The sequence below is a fragment of the Tarenaya hassleriana genome, unplaced genomic scaffold (assembly GCF_000463585.1).
Source record: "Tarenaya hassleriana unplaced genomic scaffold, ASM46358v1 Cleome9, whole genome shotgun sequence".
NCBI lineage: Eukaryota > Viridiplantae > Streptophyta > Magnoliopsida > Brassicales > Cleomaceae > Tarenaya > Tarenaya hassleriana.
This window is the reverse complement of record NW_010971389.1, coordinates 4,275,244-4,292,186: the sequence shown is the minus strand read 5'-3', so window position 1 is coordinate 4,292,186 and position 16,943 is coordinate 4,275,244. Positions and strand designations below refer to the sequence as shown.

The following is a 16,943-nucleotide window of genomic DNA, read 5'->3' as shown; positions in this document are numbered from 1 at the left end:
CAGCGGTAAAAACCGCAAGCACGTGCGAATGGTACAAATCACACCCTAGAATGGGATGAAAAACATATTTGATTCGCCACACAGAAAGGAACATGGGGGATTACATAAAATGGATATAAGGTGTGCTTTCAGCTGGGCATTGGACATCACACTTCACTTGTAACCGTAGTCACCCCTATGAGAACTTACATCATCAAAAGCAACACCAAATCTGTTCTTGTGTGAAAAAAAAAAAGAGGAATACAGTTTTATATATAGACAGGAGAGTGGATCGGCTATTTGTATTTGATAATACAGGGTTTCACGAGAGATCGAGGCCGTCATCTAGGACCCGAGGGATATTCGTTTTCGATGTGGGACATGGAATCAGGGATGCTCCAACCGGTGTTGGGCGGTTGATGGGTTGGGTAGTTGAAATCTTGTCTGAACATCTCTTCCTTCTGCCATTCCTCCCATCTCTCGGCCAACCCGTCTCCTTCCAGCATTCTCACCACCTCCGACATCTTGGGACGTTCCATCGGAGAGCTTTGTGTGCAGAGGAGAGCCACTTGTATCAGTTGCTCGACCTCTTCCTCGACGTAGTTCCCCTGAAGATCTCTGTCGACCAGCGTCTCCAGTTTCTTCTCTTTCAGCAGCCCTTTCACCTGAATTCCACAGCCAAAACCGACCCTTTTATATCCCACAAAACAACCGCAGACATTGGCAAAGATCATAGATCATAAAAATGGAGTATAACCCACATAATGGAACGGCAGATTTTGGGGATATGAAAGGGAGATTGTATTACATACCCAGTCAAGCAACATGACATCGTCGTCGTTTGCAAGCCGGGCAAGGTCAAAGGCCCGCTGTCCCGTAATGAGCTCGAGAAGCATGACTCCGTACCCGAAAACATCTGTTTTCTCGTTCGATTTTCCCGTCGAAAGGTACTCGGGAGCTATATGACCAATTGTACCACGAACAGCGGTAGTTACATGCGTGTCCTTGTAATCCATGAGTTTCGCAAGTCCAAAATCCCCGACGACAGCTTCAAACTCTTCATCTAACAGTATATTTGCAGCTTTCACATCCCGATGGATGATCTTCGGGTCACAATGATCGTGCAAATAAGCAAGCCCCCTCGCCGACCCCAATGCAATCCGCTTTCTCTTTGGCCAATCAAGTGGCGGTTGGGATTCTGGGCGTTCTATAGAAAATACAGAAACAACGAGAACACGCAAATCATCACATTACGAGAAAATCAGGTAGACTTAATCGACAAAGTAGAGATAGGTCAGATGAGTAAACTATCCTCATGAACATCTCTTTCACTACCAGAGATCTCTAGGAGATGAGATGTATAACTAAAAAGAAAACTCGGGAAAGGGGTCTACATTTTACGAAACTTTATTGGAAGGAAAAGAAAGTTATTGGGAGATATGGGAAATTATAGAATCCGAGATGAGATACCTCTTAGACACGAAGCCACGCTTCCATTGGCCATGAAGGGATAGACAAGCAATCTTTCAGTCGGTGTCATGCAAAACCCACGCAGCCGAAGCAAGTTTCTATGGACGGCCATGCTGATCATCTCAACCTCAGTTTGGAACTGAAGTTCGCCACCCTGAGTACGTTCTTCTTTCAGCCGTTTCACAGCCACTAGAGAACCATCAGCCAACCGTCCTTTATAAACTTTGCCAAAACCACCTCTACCCAGAATGTGTCTGTTGCTAAAATTATCGGTAGCAACTTGTAATTCCCGCAAGGAAAATCTCTTGAGTTGACCTAAATGAACTTCTGGGTCTTCTTCAGCTGCGAAACCAGTAGCGGAAAATTGGAAATATAAGCAAAAGAGGCATCAATAGGAAAGCAAACCGATCAAAAGGAAGTCTGCTAACCGGGTACATCAAAGAAGTTGTCTTGTGGTTTTCTCCTTCGCCACCAAGCAAGTGCAATGGCAGGAGCGGCAAACAGAAGTGCTGCACCTGCAGCAACTCCCCCAGCAATTGCTCCAGTAATTTTATTTCCTGCAGGTATGATACGAAACAAATGCAAAAGTAAATACTAACACACAATCAACAACGAAAGTAGAACAAGTCAGCACCAAACAACGTTGATCATTCAGCACATAAAAGGAGATAAAAGATGCAAAAAGATAAACCTGAAGGCGAAGGGGGGGTAGGAGAGATAGGAGGCGGCGGAGATGCAGGAAGTGGCTTTAGTTTATTATTGGCAAAACTGTAAATGGATTTCAACAGTTAGTTCAACATACTATGGCGACTCCACTGAGTTCATGAGAGGAAAAACAGAGAGAAACTTGGAATAAAAAGCAAAACCTGATAGGAGTGAACAGTGAAAAGGAACCATTAACAGGAATATCTCCTGTTAGCTGATTGTTTGAGATATCCCTGCATATATAAAGATGAGACCTGTCTCAGTGGTGAGGCCGAACGAGAATAATCAGAAAATCAAATGGCGTAGGAATTTTGAGTGAAAAGTTTACACTCACAGAACTTGGAGCGTACTGATAGCAGTCAAAGACCTTGGAATTTCTCCTGATAAGCTGTTGTTATTGAGACGCCTGACCACCAAAAAAAAAGATGTAAATGACAATTTTTGTTATACATTAACCAATAATGAGTAAAGATTGACAAAAGTTCAACAAATACAATCAATCTTTTACTAAAAAAATTACAAAAATCAGACAGTCAGGCTATGCAGACCGGACGGTCCGTTTCAGAAACTTATCCAAAAGCTTCAGATGCTATAGAAAAACAACTGACAGAAATCTTAATTCTTCATGACTCAAGCTGTACAGAGTACTAGAGCACAGCATCACGAGAGCCAATATGATTTATGCTAAAGCAGAAGTATATGCTCCTCAGGGCCCAGATTTAGAACATACTAACAAATTAGTCAACTCAATAAGCATTCACTGGCAATCACAGTGAAGGAAAAAGGAGAAGTATTTAACAGTGACAGATGCTGAATTTTGTATGTGACGCTGCTCCAGTAGAAGATAGATCTTTCAGAGATATACTTCAAATGCAAAGTTCAGGCTCATTTTACTAAGATGAAATCTTTGCATCAGCAAAAGTTGGATGTATGACAAAATGGCTGCGCCTCAACTTATGATTTATCAGAGTCTATCTCATCCAGCAGCAAAGCAACCTAACATCCATGAAGCTCCTTTATTTTTTTTTTCTATTCTTGTTAAAAACAAACCGATTTTGCCAGAGGAATGGCATAACAAGCATATAATAGCAGTTTGAAGGAGAGACCAACATAATCGAACACTGCAAATTGGTTATTGAAGCGCATAGAGTATGGGTACATACAAGAATCTTAGCTTTTTTAGTTTGCCCAGAGTTGATGGTATTGGACCGCTTAAATTGTTCAAGTAAAGATCCAAGCTCACCAATTCCATCAAGTTCCCTAGCTCCTCTGGTATTGTCCCGGTAATGTTATTGCTATACAGTTCCCTGTCAAGGAGCTTCACTTGATAATACATCCAACAAAATTTTTCACCTCACAAAATGGGAAACCCGTAAAACCGCCAGAAAGCTAGGTTAAGAAACAAAAAAGCAGGAGATGAAAATGGAACCCTACACTGCATTCAAGAACTGAGAAATCTTTACTTAAAATACAAGTAAAGATTTGACAGCATGAAATGAATCTAACTGAGCTTTGACTCAACATTTGAGAATGAGAACCCATAAATGTCTTTCACAAGTGCCACAATTCTAGGCCACGTGTCTCGGGTTAAACCTGTTGCTATTCCCGTAGAGGTTCAGTATGATAGTTTCAGAAGCCCAAAGAAAGATCTCTAAAGTAATACTACTTAGGCCATTACTCTTTGGAGAGTTCATATAGACAAACAACAGGCACACCCATCAGTGCTCGATTCCTATACAAACATTCTGCTAAAGATGTCGGTAGAAATGTTCAAATACTTACAAAACAAATATATATATATATATATACATATGTACATACACGAGGTGAACGCCTAGCAAATCTATGTTTATGCAGAAAAGTAAGACAAAAGGTAGCCATTCAGTCCCTTCATAACCGATGCAGTTGAAATCAAAAGAGAATGTACAGATATAGAACCCATGCGACAATGAACAGAAGCTAAATAATTCCTCCTGGTAAAGAGATGACTTACAAGTACTGCAAATACGGAAGCTGACCAAGCTGCGGAACCAGCTCGCCGGATAGATTTGCATTCCCAAGGTCACTGAGCAAACATGAACATAAAACTCAAGACTATAAGCAAAAGGCTGAATCAATCCAAATGGCAGACGTACAGGAGTAACTTACACACGCGTAACACTATTGTCACTATTGCAAGTAACATGAAACCATGTACAGGGAGTAACGAGAGTGGGATCCCAACTTTGGAGGACCTTGTTAGGGTCTGCTAAATTGGTTTTCAGAGCATTCAAGGCATCACCTGCATAAAGGGGAGAGAGAACTGAAGATTATAACAAGGATGTAGCTTCGTCAGATCATTCGAAACAGTTGATAACACACAATGAAAGGGCCGATATTTGTCAGCTCTGACCACACCATAGCATCTGAACCAGCCAATTTATCTTCTAAAACGTACGCTCTATGAAATGATTACACAACATAACTCGAGTCAACGATGCAAAACTAGCAGTAATAAACCCAAACACTTTCTTTGTGCCCTGGCATGAACCAAGTAGCTAGAGAAAAGTAGTTCCATGACACGTGAATTCTCTCTCCTTACACCAACATACCACTGACGAATTCGGACATCTCTTGTTCATCTAACTATTGTCACAAGAATCTAAACTAAACGATTCCTGTCGATTCCAGCTCGAAGAAAAAGACGTGTTCCAAAAAATAACAACGCAATGTCAACTAAAAGACATTTCATCACAGAGAGACAGAAACAGACCTTCTGCGTTGCCGGAGACTCTGAGAATCGCATCGAACACCAAAATCAACCAAATGACGCCAGGAATTGATCTTCGTCCCATGTCTTCCACTTCACAGACTAAAACTAAACCCTAGAATCCTCCATCGTCACTAATCATCGGAAAACGACCCAGCAAGTTGTTGACCCCAGAGAAGGATCTAGAGTCCTCGATTCAGGTGTGGCTTCAACCTTCAACAAAGAAACCCAGATAACCCAAGAAATAAAATTTGAAAAGAAATAATAAAAAAAGGGAGACCCTCGACGCGTATTCGTCCGTTGACCAATTTGGAAAGAGACCCAAATCGATTCTCTGCGAAATCAAACCAAAAGCCCGGCTCTTTCCGTATGGAAACCCCCCGGAATTGCGAATCTCTACAGAAGAAGCAAGAATTAAGCCCAGGAAACAAAAGGGGAGGATGATATTTGCCACCAGAGTACTTTAAAAAAGTGGAAAACAGAGGAGGAGTTCTCGGGGGACGAAGAATGAATAAAGTACTGGAGACAAAGGAAGCTGGGTCGTAGTCAAAACCAGAGAATTTTCTTTGAGGGGGAAAAAGAAAATGGGGTTTTTACTCAGTTGGGTTGGTACAATACAGTAAAGATCGAAACCCATGGCCGTTTGTAGCAGTAGAAGAGAACCAGTGAAGGAAAAAAAAAAGAGGGCCGAAAAGAATGGTCAAACACGCACGCATTCAAAGGGGGATGATAATGATGATACTGTATGTATGATCATCATGATGGAGATATCATGATGGTACGTTGGATCTATAAATTTTGCTGGGCTTATATATAGCTCAAAGAAAAATGTGGTTTACCATAAAAAATTTACAAAACACACAGATAAAATAGATAAATGACGTTATTTAACAGAGGAGTGTGTTAAAAATGATGCAAATATTCAATGTAAATAATTTCATCGTTTACATAGATGATATAAATATTCTTGCATCGCTTTTTTTTACATAATAGATTTTTATCACCCTTGTTTTAATAAAATATATAAATTCTAATATACAAGTAACTCTAGAAAATTCATATCGATCCATAAACTATTAATGCACATTTTAAAATTCATCGTAATTCGCAAGTTATTTATGAATCACAAAGATACAAACTATTACTAAAAGATGCGTTCACAAGCCCTCTAAACCAATAATTCAATACCATCCACAAAAGTTTATATCGAAAAAGTCCAATAGGTAGGTAGATCATTGGTTAATAGATGACAAAGTCAAAGTATTGGATTCGAATCTATTGCTGGAGAGGATGTAATTTTTGAATAAAAAATGGTTTATATACGACGGATGATTCTAGGTTTAGTATGGATATAATCGGGTCGAAGTTAGGTGAAATTATCATGTTTATAAAACAAAAGGTTCATATAGAAAAAAATTTATAACCCCAACAAAAAAAATCTTTAAAGCAAAAATCTTTGACCCGGTTCGACACGAAAAAACCCACAAAAAAAAACTCGATCAACCACACCCCAAAAATTATAATCCTATTGACCAAATATATATGTATTTATATATTCGCACAAAAAATATTATTTTTTATATAATAAATTATGCAATGGAAATCTTTTTAGATATTATTACCTAAAAAAAGCTACTCCCTTTGAATAGTTTTACGTACGTACAAACTTTGAAAATTGTAAATAAATCCATGCACGAAAGAAGAAACACAAGTTGACCGCGGAAGAACCACTAATATCGACGTCATCAATCCGTAAAAAATATTCAACCAATAGGATTTGAAGATAAAGATCGCCACATCAGCTCTCTTCACTTCCGGCAAATCTGGACCGTCGAAAAGGTTTCAAATCGCACGTCTGCTGCTGCTCCTAAATCGAGCCGATTAAACCTTTTCCTATATATGATAATTTTCTAATCCGCTAATTCAATTTTTCTAGTTTTGGTATCCTCTTCGAAGGTACGCCTCTTTCTGTGATGAGATTTCTATGCGATTTGTTCTCTTTGTCGATTTGTTTCATGGGACTATTGTCTTAATCGATGACCAGATTTGTCTGATTGTGTTTTTTTTTTTCTTATCCATGTTCCACAGAATCTCAAGTTCTTGTGTTGTTGTTCTTGACTGAGAAGATATGGCTCGTACGAAGCAAACCGCGCGTAAATCGACAGGAGGAAAGGCTCCGAGGAAACAACTCGCAACCAAGGTTTGGTTTTGTATTCTGTTTCCGATCATAATATCATTGAAGGCTCCTAGGGTTTTCCTATTGGGTCTAGTTCGAAATAATCCCGAGTTTGGGTAGTGATTCAAACCATAGTTGGGGGTGGGAGAAGCGGAAATACGGTTCTCGATTTGGGTTAATTCGAACGAGTCTTTTCTTCTATCTGGGTTTAATTCCGAAATTCGAATTATTCTTGAGTTTTATTAGCGATTCAAGGGATAATTTGCATGGGAGAAGGGGAATTGGTTGATTAGGGTAAAATACGAATGTGTCCCGAGTTTGTGTAATGATTGAAAACAAAAATCGAAACGCAGGCTGCGAGGAAATCTGCTCCGACCACCGGAGGAGTCAAGAAGCCTCACCGTTACCGTCCTGGAACTGTCGCCCTTCGGTAATTACATGTATTTGGTTTTGAATGTGTCATTCAAACACCCCTTCTTTGATATGAAACGTGAATGATTGGTATTGGTTTTGGATAATGCAACAGTGAAATTCGCAAGTACCAGAAGAGCACAGAGTTGCTGATCCGTAAACTGCCGTTCCAGCGTCTTGTTCGTGAAATCGCTCAGGATTTCAAGGTAACTTGTGTTATGACTTAAACTCTTGTTGAATCGTAATTCTTCAAATACCAAATTCTATCCTAGTAGAAGATCATTGGGTAACTAGACTGATCAATGTTTACACGAGAAGTTTTGCCTCTGCAGTTGATTCAGTTATGTGATTCGAACTTTAGGGCATTGCAAATACTCTTGAGTTAGATGTCTTGTAAATAAGGATAAGGGAGTGTTGTTCATCAAAGCGGGTAGCAAATTGATCGCGTCCTTGGTTCAAATGAGATAAAGAGTGGATTTGTTTTCCAATTAGCGACAGACGCAAAATTGTCTCTGCTATTGTGATTTTGCTATGGGGTTGTGGTATAGTTTGATTTTGTTCAGACCTAAAGGGGGAGGATTTTGCATAGTTCACACGAGATGATTAATAATGGGTATGATTTGGATTCATATGAGATTTTGCTTTAATTGGGTTGGATGTGGAAATTGCAGACAGACCTGAGGTTCCAGAGCCATGCAGTGTTAGCTCTTCAGGAGGCGGCTGAGGCGTACCTGGTGGGTCTATTCGAGGACACCAACCTCTGCGCCATTCATGCCAAGAGGGTCACCATTATGCCCAAAGACATCCAATTGGCTCGACGGATTCGCGGAGAGCGAGCTTGATTTTCGACTACTTGTCCACTATGTAGCCTTTTCCTTAGTGAGTGGTGGTTAGGTTTTGGAAATGGTAAGAGGAAGGAATAGCAATTTGTGTGAGATAATACATACCTCTTTGTCTTCAGCCTCTCTATTGCGCAATTCATCGTCTCGAAGTTGGTTTTCGGCTTTTGTTTGGTGGGTGAATGATGGAATTTCCTCTCTTGTTTTACAAATGAAAATTGGTTGTTCTCGATATGCAGTAGGTCATATGTTATCTGGATCCAAAAGAAGGAATATGCAACTATGGCTTCATAGAAGATGTGAGACGATTGATTGATCCAGAGGAACGCACGAGGAGTGGGAGTCGATAAGAAATACATGTTTGTTTTGTTGCTGCTTACGAATTAGAAAAAACAAAATTCATAATCTAATTAAACCTAAACCTATTTCTGGGTTATCAAGACAACCTTGTATAATTAAGGATATGGTTTTGTAATTTACTTTAATTTATAGTTTTAATATTACTGATTCTGATGAGAGGGTTACGGAAAACAAATTTAGTAATTAATTTCATCAATTTACTGTCTGTGTCAGTTGAGGCATTTTGTTTGGTGTAGCTGTCAACAAATATTCCGTAATCTATTTTTGTAACGACGAAACTGCCATCTCATGAGTTAACAAAAACGGAAACTGGCATCTCATTAATTACCCCAAATGATACGTTGGCAAAGTTGGAGGAATTAATTGCCCGCAAGGTAATCCATTCGTATTATTCTTACAAATCCAATAGGAAGTTTTAAAAATTACAATTCCGGAATTTTCATATATATTGGGATTGTAATATATGGTTATATATGTTTGCAATTTCATAATCTCTTAAAAACTCCCTGAAAATTAGAAGCATTATAAAATTTTTATATGAACCAAGAAAGAAAATCCACATTAATATATAGTTTTGACGGGGAAATTGGTGAAATAATCATTTCTAAAAAATAAATTAATCATTTTCTGAATCTAATCTACATTGCAGAAATCTATTTCATTTTAATGTTGTATATAAAAAAAATGTCTAACCACCCAAAATGAAAACAATTTATTTTGAAAATCGTTCAGAAGTTGAAGTTAGACTGTAAAGTCAAAGGTTGGACCGTCATATTCTACTGATTAACAAAATAACTCTCAATAGATTGAAATTTATAATTTTATTATATGTAAGATTTTAAATTAATCGAATAATATACAATAGTATACAAGGTAAATTCCATCTAAAAAGTTTATACAAATCGAAACAAAAGATGAGTGTATGTATACCTTTTTTCTAAGTGTTAATATTTGGAAAAAATAATTGAATCGAAATCGGAAATTTTACTTTGAAAATAATTTACTCCAAACTATATATATATATATATATTTGTGGCGCTCGCAACGAATATAATTTCTAGTTGTGCTAGGGTTTAAGGTTAGTGGTGAAATCTGATTGGTTTATATTTATCTAAGGGAATGAAGGGAGGACATGCCACCTTAGTTCGGAACAACGTGCGAAATCAATGTTGACAGATTTGCATGCATCTCCCATTGTTTCCTTTTCATCGCTTTGCTTCGATTTTACTATTCTTTCCTAACCGGAAAAAATGTATTATTATTTGTTTTTATTATGGGATCTAATTATAAAATACAATTTTATAAAATCTAATCTTACAAATTGTATTAATTTAATAGATAAGGTCTGGAGTTTTTTTAATCCAGCCCATCGAAAAGTATTCGTTTTGCTTCGGAAATCCGAATATTTTAAACCTCCGGCTCGAGAACAGCCTTTGTATATCAATCATATAAACCCAGAATTATCTCCCTCCCCACAAGCCAGGAATCGAACACTCAACTTCAAGGTGGAGTTACCTCCTACTCCAAACTTGATCACTCGCCCACGATCTGTTGGGTTGGTCCTCGTAACTTGTTAGAAGGCCAATTTTAAATAAGTGGACCTATTTAAATAAATGGGCATGCCTTATAAAAACCATTTTGTAACAGAAGCATTTCATTATGCTTAGTTGTTAGCGCTAACAATGGCTTGTCATATATACCTTTTTTAGAAGCGAATCATAGGTGATGATTGTATGATAAAAACACGTACTAAAAAAAATAACAAGATGAAAGAGCAATTAACTAAGACAACTGCACTGTTAAAACCAAATATTATACAAAAAAAAAAACAAATAAATTCACATTGTACAAAAAAAAAATCAAATAAAACATTATTTTCACTATTCCATCACTCTAATAAACTGCATGCAACAAAAAGCATTTCTAATTGATTGAAGATAATTTTTCCTAAATATGGAAATGATTAAAAATCTGAACTGACCACGAAAAAAAAATAATTGTTTTTCTTACATGAAAGCAGAATCCAAACTGAAGTCGCAAAGAACCCGAACTGAATCGAAATTCGATACGGAAGTCGAATGATATAAATTTTTTAAAATTGAAAACTCGAGTAAAAAATAACTAGACTGAAAGTTAAAATTTATATCCCTTATTATATCGTTGAAACAATTGTCCTCTATAGAAAAATTAAATAAAACTAGATTAATTTAACAAATCTTTAATTTAGAATGAAATGCAAATGTTTGATCGTGTTAAATAACTTTTTATATTTGAAACAACTCTTAAACATTTAAATCTTCTTACCAGAATAGTATATGATTGGTTGATAACAAAATACCCAAATATCGTAAATAATCTTAATGGACAATATTGATTAAATATACAAAACCCAATATTTATACGTACAATTTCGTCAAGCCAGATTTTAAGCACACAGAAAACATATACAAATATGATATATGTATGTAGGTATATATTGACAGAGGCACTTGGATATGTATTATATATATATATTGACAAGTCATATAAATAAGTAAGGGCTTTATCTTGTAAACAAAAGAAAAGTGACTTCTCACCATAACCCTAAGAGAGAGAGAGAGAGGAACGAATTAATCCACTCTTTTTTTATTCTTATTTTTCCCTTCTTTGTTCAAAATTTCATCCTTTCATCATGTCGTCTTAGACCAACTATGTCCATGACCTGTCTTGTTCCATTCCAACTCCGAGTAAAACTCTGAAATCAGTTCGGTCGGTCGGTCCACTTGACATCTGTATTGGATTCCTTACATACATATAGAGAGTAGTTTGAAATTTCAATGGAAATCTCTGAAACAAGCAACGATAGTTTTGAGAGTGCTCAAACTTGCCAAAGAGGTCACTGGAGACCGGCCGAAGACGAAAAGCTCCGGTTTCTTGTGGAGAAATATGGCCCCAAGAACTGGAATTTCATCGCTCAGCATCTCCAGGGCCGGTCTGGTAACATATATAGATCCAATCATTTTTCTTTCATATTTTTGTAGACACCCTTTTATATGTATGTATGTATGTATGTATGTATGTATGTATCGTTTGATACGTATTGTTTCCGGTACATATAGGGAAAAGCTGTAGGTTGAGATGGTACAACCAGCTCGATCCGAACATCAACAAGAAACCCTTCACGGAGGAAGAAGAGGAGAGATTGCTGAAGATGCATCGGACTCAAGGGAATCGTTGGGCATCCATCGCAAGATTGTTCCCCGGAAGGACGGATAATGCGGTCAAGAACCATTTCCACGTGATTATGGCCAGGCGAAAACGCGATCGTTTCTCCTCTCTCGCCTCCTCCTCAGCTAGTTTCAAGCGGAATTGGCAAGGCATCGCCACGACCTCTACTAGCCATGGCTTCCTCCCTAGGGTCGACAGCTCGAACTTTGGACTATGGAGATCGCAAGACGTCAAGAAACATGAGACGTGGCCTGGTTCTTGGACGTATAATGGATCTACTGTCACTTCTGGTTCATCATTCTTCGATGGCTTTGGAGCGAGGAGGTGTTATAGTCCTAATTTTTCTGTTTTGGCACCGAGGGATTGTCATATTGGATCGACTAATTCGGTCTCCGATTGCGGCCATGGAAGTCAAGAAGAGACGTTTCGTGTGACCGAGAGTACAAATCGTCACGGAGAAGCTCATGGAAAGATTGCAGAACATGTTGATGATCATGATGAGGAGGGGAAGAACAATGTCGCTTTCATTGATTTTCTTGGCGTTGGATTATAGTTTCTTAGGTTCGAATATCATCACTCAATTTCATCAAGGATCTGTCATCAGGTTTATGTTTCATTTTCTTCCTTTCTCAATCTTCTGTTCTACACATATACATACATAATATATATATACACACACACATATATATATATATATATATATATATATATATATTACAACCTTGAAATCAAAATCTCCTCAAGCAAGAGTTCCATATACATATATATATATATATATATATGTATATATATGCCTACGTTTAGTTGAGTATGCGTTGAAAAGTATGAATTTGCATCTACATATATATAAACATAGGCAAGGCTACACATGCATATATGCATGGACACAAACGTATATACCAATATATGCATGTCTGGGAGTGTATCCATTTGTATGGGTTAATTATAATGGGTTTTCACCATTTTTTTTTTATCAAATTATATAAGTTATTGTTGAATCAACATAGATCGTAAGTATCCATCTATATATAGAGCTTATACCAGAAAGCATATAATATACGATTTTGTAATTCGTCAGTTTATACAGTCACTTACAAATTTTTTGTACGTTCGGGAAAAAAACGGAGAAATCTTTTTCTTCTGCTGCTGGATTTTACGGATATGCATAAATAATTTTTAGAAAAAAAATCCTTTCACGTCATCCAAATTTATGATCTTACCAACCATCTATACTATATATATAACCTTTAAGTACGAAAATTTGATATTCTTTAAAATAAGAAACTAATTAACGATGACATAAAAGCACATTCGTATGAAAAAAAATTAACGATGACATATGTCACCGTAACCTTTAAAATAATATATATTTCATAATTCTTATAAAATCTGTATGTTCTATAGTATCAACAAATTTTGGGAAAACGATACTATACGTCAAGTATAATATGAAAGATATTGAATAATTTAAAAATATTTATTTATAAATATTTTTTGGTTTTATTTTAGTTTATTGATAATTTTTATTCTTTTTTTTTTGGGTTTGATTAATTTGTTATAATAAAAATCGTACTCAATTATTATTTAAATCAGGCCCATTTAAATGTTTAAAAGCCCATATGTTTTCATTAGTAGCCCATGAAAACTATATTGCAAGCATGAATAGTTTCAGTCAAAATCAATACAATAATATTACCCTTATTAAAGTTTCAATTTTATAATGATCCGATTTACGATCTTATTAGTTACTAGAATTTAAATTTATGACTATGAAAAAATATTTTTTTTCTATAGAAATGTCATCCCTAAATGAGTTTATTGAAGTACATGATTGTATTGAGATTAAGTTTCGTCATTCACATTAAAATTATAAACTCAAAATATATCGCGGAAAGTATATAGTTTCGCTGAATATTTGATAATAGAATTCATAACGACAAACTTATCTTGAAAATTTTGTTTAACATGGCTTAAATAGCAACCAAATACCGGTTATTTAAAAAATTAACCTTTTATTAATATTATTATTAAGTAGAAAAACTAAGTATTTACAATTTTATAAACTATTTAAAATTCTTATTAATTATTATTTTTAAAATTTTTGTACCTTTGACCGTGCTGGCATTGGATAAATATGACTTTTGTATACTATATGAAATTTAAAGATGAAAAATAAAATACTGAAAGCCTTAAAAAACATATTTCGAAGAAAAAAAAGGTTCACGGGCTACAAGAGTCAAAAATTGGGACTATGAAAACGGAGACATGCCGACAAAATGTTCTTGTATTGTAGGAACGTTCACGGGAGACACATTAAGACAAAAATAGATTCTAAAAATTTAATAATAAATCGAATATATTTAATTTTTAGCAAATTAATTCAATTATTTCCCACCATGAAACGCCAGTTTGGATATCATAATTTTTGCAAAATTTTATATTAAAAAATATCAACCACACAAAAAATAACTTGGACACAATTTGCTCAAAAGTTATGTTCCGTCAATATCTAACAAAACAAATACATTTGATTTTGAGTTATATATACATATATGTAGTATGTGACTATGTGAGTATATATACTATAATGAAGATATTATGTTTTTGTGATAATGTTTATATTCAATGATTTTTTTTGTCTCAAATAATCGTATAAAAAAATTCTCTAAATTTTTTATATTCAGATCTTAAACATAAAATATAATAAAATAATATCACATTTTGGGGTTTGGAAAACTAATTAAGATAAAACATTTGATTTTCCTAGCACAAAAAAAAATATGACATATGTAAATGTTCTAAGTTTTCGAGCAAATAATCTCCCAATCATTTATGGATGAAAATATTTCCCATAACATAAAAGTTCGTGACATTCATATTCAATTTATTGTTGCATAATTTATCAATTTCGTAAAATAAATAAATGAATTATAAAAACACTAGTTTCTTACCATCATTTGATGGATAATTGGAAACATGATATCATATATCTTAAACAAATTGTGTCGGCATTTGGTACTAACTACAATAAATTCGGGTAATTATCATTATTAGTTTTATTACTATTTTGGTCACTTCTCGATTATTAATAATTTGATGTACGACTTCTTTTTTGGTTTGTTTGCTTCTAATGAAACTTATTTGGTAACAAATTATGGTCGATAGTTAGATTTTAATTCAATTTAAATTTTATGACCTAAAACTTAGTAAACTTGTAAACATGACTTCTAAAACCATGTAAATACAATTGACGTTTTAAAACAGATCTTATTTTACTAATTTGAAATTTAAAAAATCTAGCTTGGTTTCAAATTGCAATTTCCAAACCTTTTGTTTCCTTTTGATGTAAATCCATATATACATACATATATAGGAAATCCATATATATATATATATATATATATAAGCGTGTGTGTGTATATATGAAATCCCCAACAGCCATATAAAAGAATATATGTATATCAGAGAGAGAGAGAGAGAGAGAGAGAGAGAGAGAGAGAGAGAGAGAGAGATGGCACACAAAAGAGCACGTGAACTCTACATTTCTCAGTGGGAAAATCGCAGCAAACTCCGAATAACACTTTCACGTGAACAAAGTAGCAGCCAAAATTACAGAACATTTCTTCATTACACACACATATATATATTAAAAAAAATATAAAACCATAGAAAGGACATGGTTTTTGTTGGGCGCACTGGGCCTTTGGGAGGAAGAACAGAACAGAGAGGATCAACAAAGAGCTTCATCCATGAAGAAGGAAGGATGTGAGATAGAAGCTGTGGATATCGACTTCAAGATCTTTCCACGGATCAGAAGGGTTAACCCTTTCGCGATCTCCGTGTGGAAAATGCCCCAAGAAACTGATCCGTGGAAGATTGAGGAAGAGACAGGCAACAAGATCAAGCATGTCTTAAACGGAGTTACCTGCAGAGCGAAACCGTGCGAAATTCTTGCAATTGTCGGCCCCAGTGGCGCAGGGAAGTCTTCTCTGCTTGAAATTCTTGCTTCCAAAGCCACTCCACAAACCGGCTCGGTTTTTGTGAACCAGAAACCTGTTGACAGAGCCAAGTTCAAGAAAATCTCAGGTTATGTCACTCAGAAGGATACTCTGTTTCCTTTACTTACGGTGGAAGAAACCCTTATGTTCAGCGCCAAGCTGCGTCTAAATCTCCCTCGAGAAGAACTGAGATTGCGGGTGAAGTCCTTGGTACAAGAGCTCGGTTTAGAAGCTGTAGCAATGGCTCGTGTTGGCGATGATAGGGTCAGAGGAATATCCGGTGGAGAGAGACGTCGAGTTTCTATAGGAGTTGAGGTTATTCATGATCCCAGAGTTCTTATTCTTGATGAACCCACGTCTGGTTTGGACAGTACTTCGGCACTGCAGATCATAGAGATGCTCAAACTAATGGCTGAAACACGGGGTCGGACCATAATTCTGAGCATCCACCAACCGGGATTTCGTATAGTTAAGCTCTTCAACTCTGTTCTTCTGTTGGCCAATGGCTCGGTCTTGCATCAAGGCTCGCTAGACCAGCTTGGTGGTTACTTGAGGTCAATTGGTTTGCAGCTTCCTCTCCATGTAAATATTGTAGAGTTCGCCATCGAGTCCATTGAAGACATCAGAAAACAGCAAAAGATTCAGCGAGGAAGAAGGGTGGGACATGTCCTGACATCAACAACACAACAACAGAAGAAATCAGAAGATATGAAAGAGGAAGGCAGAAGTGGAAAATCCACGCTACAACAGCTGTTTCAGCAATCCAAGGTTGCTGATAAGGGAACCATGAATGCTGGCATTGAATTCAACAGGAATTTCGCAAAATCAAGAATAGAAGAAACTATGATACTCACTCATAGGTTCTCAAAAAACATATTTAGAACTATGGAGCTGTTTGCATGCAGGACAGTTCAGATGTTAGCGTCAGGACTAGTTCTCGGTCTGATTTTCCATAATCTTAAAGTCGATCTCATTGGTGCACGAGAAAGGGTAGGCCTATTTGCATTCATATTGACATTCCTGCTAACTAGAACAATAGAGGCACTGCC

General features: G+C 36.3%; 5 protein-coding genes across 7 annotated transcripts in view; 3 read left to right on the top strand and 2 right to left on the bottom strand.

Annotated features, from left to right (window-relative positions):
- Positions 1-51: 51 nt before the first annotated feature.
- LOC104804408 (BRASSINOSTEROID INSENSITIVE 1-associated receptor kinase 1) lies at positions 52-5,571 on the bottom strand. Its single transcript, XM_010528691.2, has 11 exons — positions 4,907-5,571; positions 4,303-4,435; positions 4,148-4,219; positions 3,318-3,461; positions 2,489-2,560; positions 2,316-2,387; positions 2,141-2,217; positions 1,878-2,006; positions 1,450-1,791; positions 792-1,186; positions 52-644 (listed from the first exon to the last, which is right to left on the bottom strand). Exons 1-11 carry the CDS (start codon positions 4,986-4,988, stop codon positions 321-323), a joined length of 1,842 nt encoding a protein of 613 aa, XP_010526993.1. The 5' UTR covers positions 4,989-5,571; the 3' UTR covers positions 52-320.
- A 1,197-nt stretch (positions 5,572-6,768) lies between these two features.
- LOC104804407 (histone H3.3) lies at positions 6,769-8,808 on the top strand. Of its 2 annotated transcripts, XR_770344.1 has the most exons (6): positions 6,769-6,859; positions 6,992-7,103; positions 7,433-7,509; positions 7,606-7,696; positions 8,162-8,396; positions 8,569-8,808. XR_770344.1 is itself a non-coding variant. In XM_010528690.1 (5 exons), exons 2-5 carry the CDS (start codon positions 7,032-7,034, stop codon positions 8,330-8,332), a joined length of 411 nt encoding a protein of 136 aa, XP_010526992.1. In that variant the 5' UTR covers positions 6,770-6,859; positions 6,992-7,031; the 3' UTR covers positions 8,333-8,561. The 2 variants fall into 2 exon arrangements, 1 of the variants encoding a protein (XP_010526992.1); XM_010528690.1 differs by lacking the exon at positions 8,569-8,808 and having other exon boundaries at positions 6,770-6,859; positions 8,162-8,561.
- A 2,603-nt stretch (positions 8,809-11,411) lies between these two features.
- Positions 11,412-12,489, top strand: LOC104804406 (transcription factor WER-like). The gene is made up of 2 exons (XM_010528689.1): positions 11,412-11,665; positions 11,788-12,489. Exons 1-2 carry the CDS (start codon positions 11,506-11,508, stop codon positions 12,447-12,449), a joined length of 822 nt encoding a protein of 273 aa, XP_010526991.1. The 5' UTR covers positions 11,412-11,505; the 3' UTR covers positions 12,450-12,489.
- A 2,933-nt stretch (positions 12,490-15,422) lies between these two features.
- The window catches only part of LOC104804404 (ABC transporter G family member 5-like), a 2,559-nt gene continuing 1,038 nt past the window's right edge, over positions 15,423-16,943 (top strand). The window contains exon 1 of the mRNA XM_010528686.2: positions 15,423-16,935. Within this exon, the coding sequence (XP_010526988.1) occupies positions 15,646-16,935 (1,290 nt within the window). The 5' untranslated portion in view covers positions 15,423-15,645. The remainder of the gene's footprint in view (positions 16,936-16,943) is intronic.
- The window catches only part of LOC104804405 (pentatricopeptide repeat-containing protein At2g13600), a 3,906-nt gene continuing 3,441 nt past the window's right edge, over positions 16,479-16,943 (bottom strand). For both annotated transcript variants that reach the window (XM_010528687.2, XM_010528688.2), the window contains one exon: positions 16,479-16,563. The gene's annotated coding sequence lies outside the window, so the exon portion shown is untranslated. The remainder of the gene's footprint in view (positions 16,564-16,943) is intronic.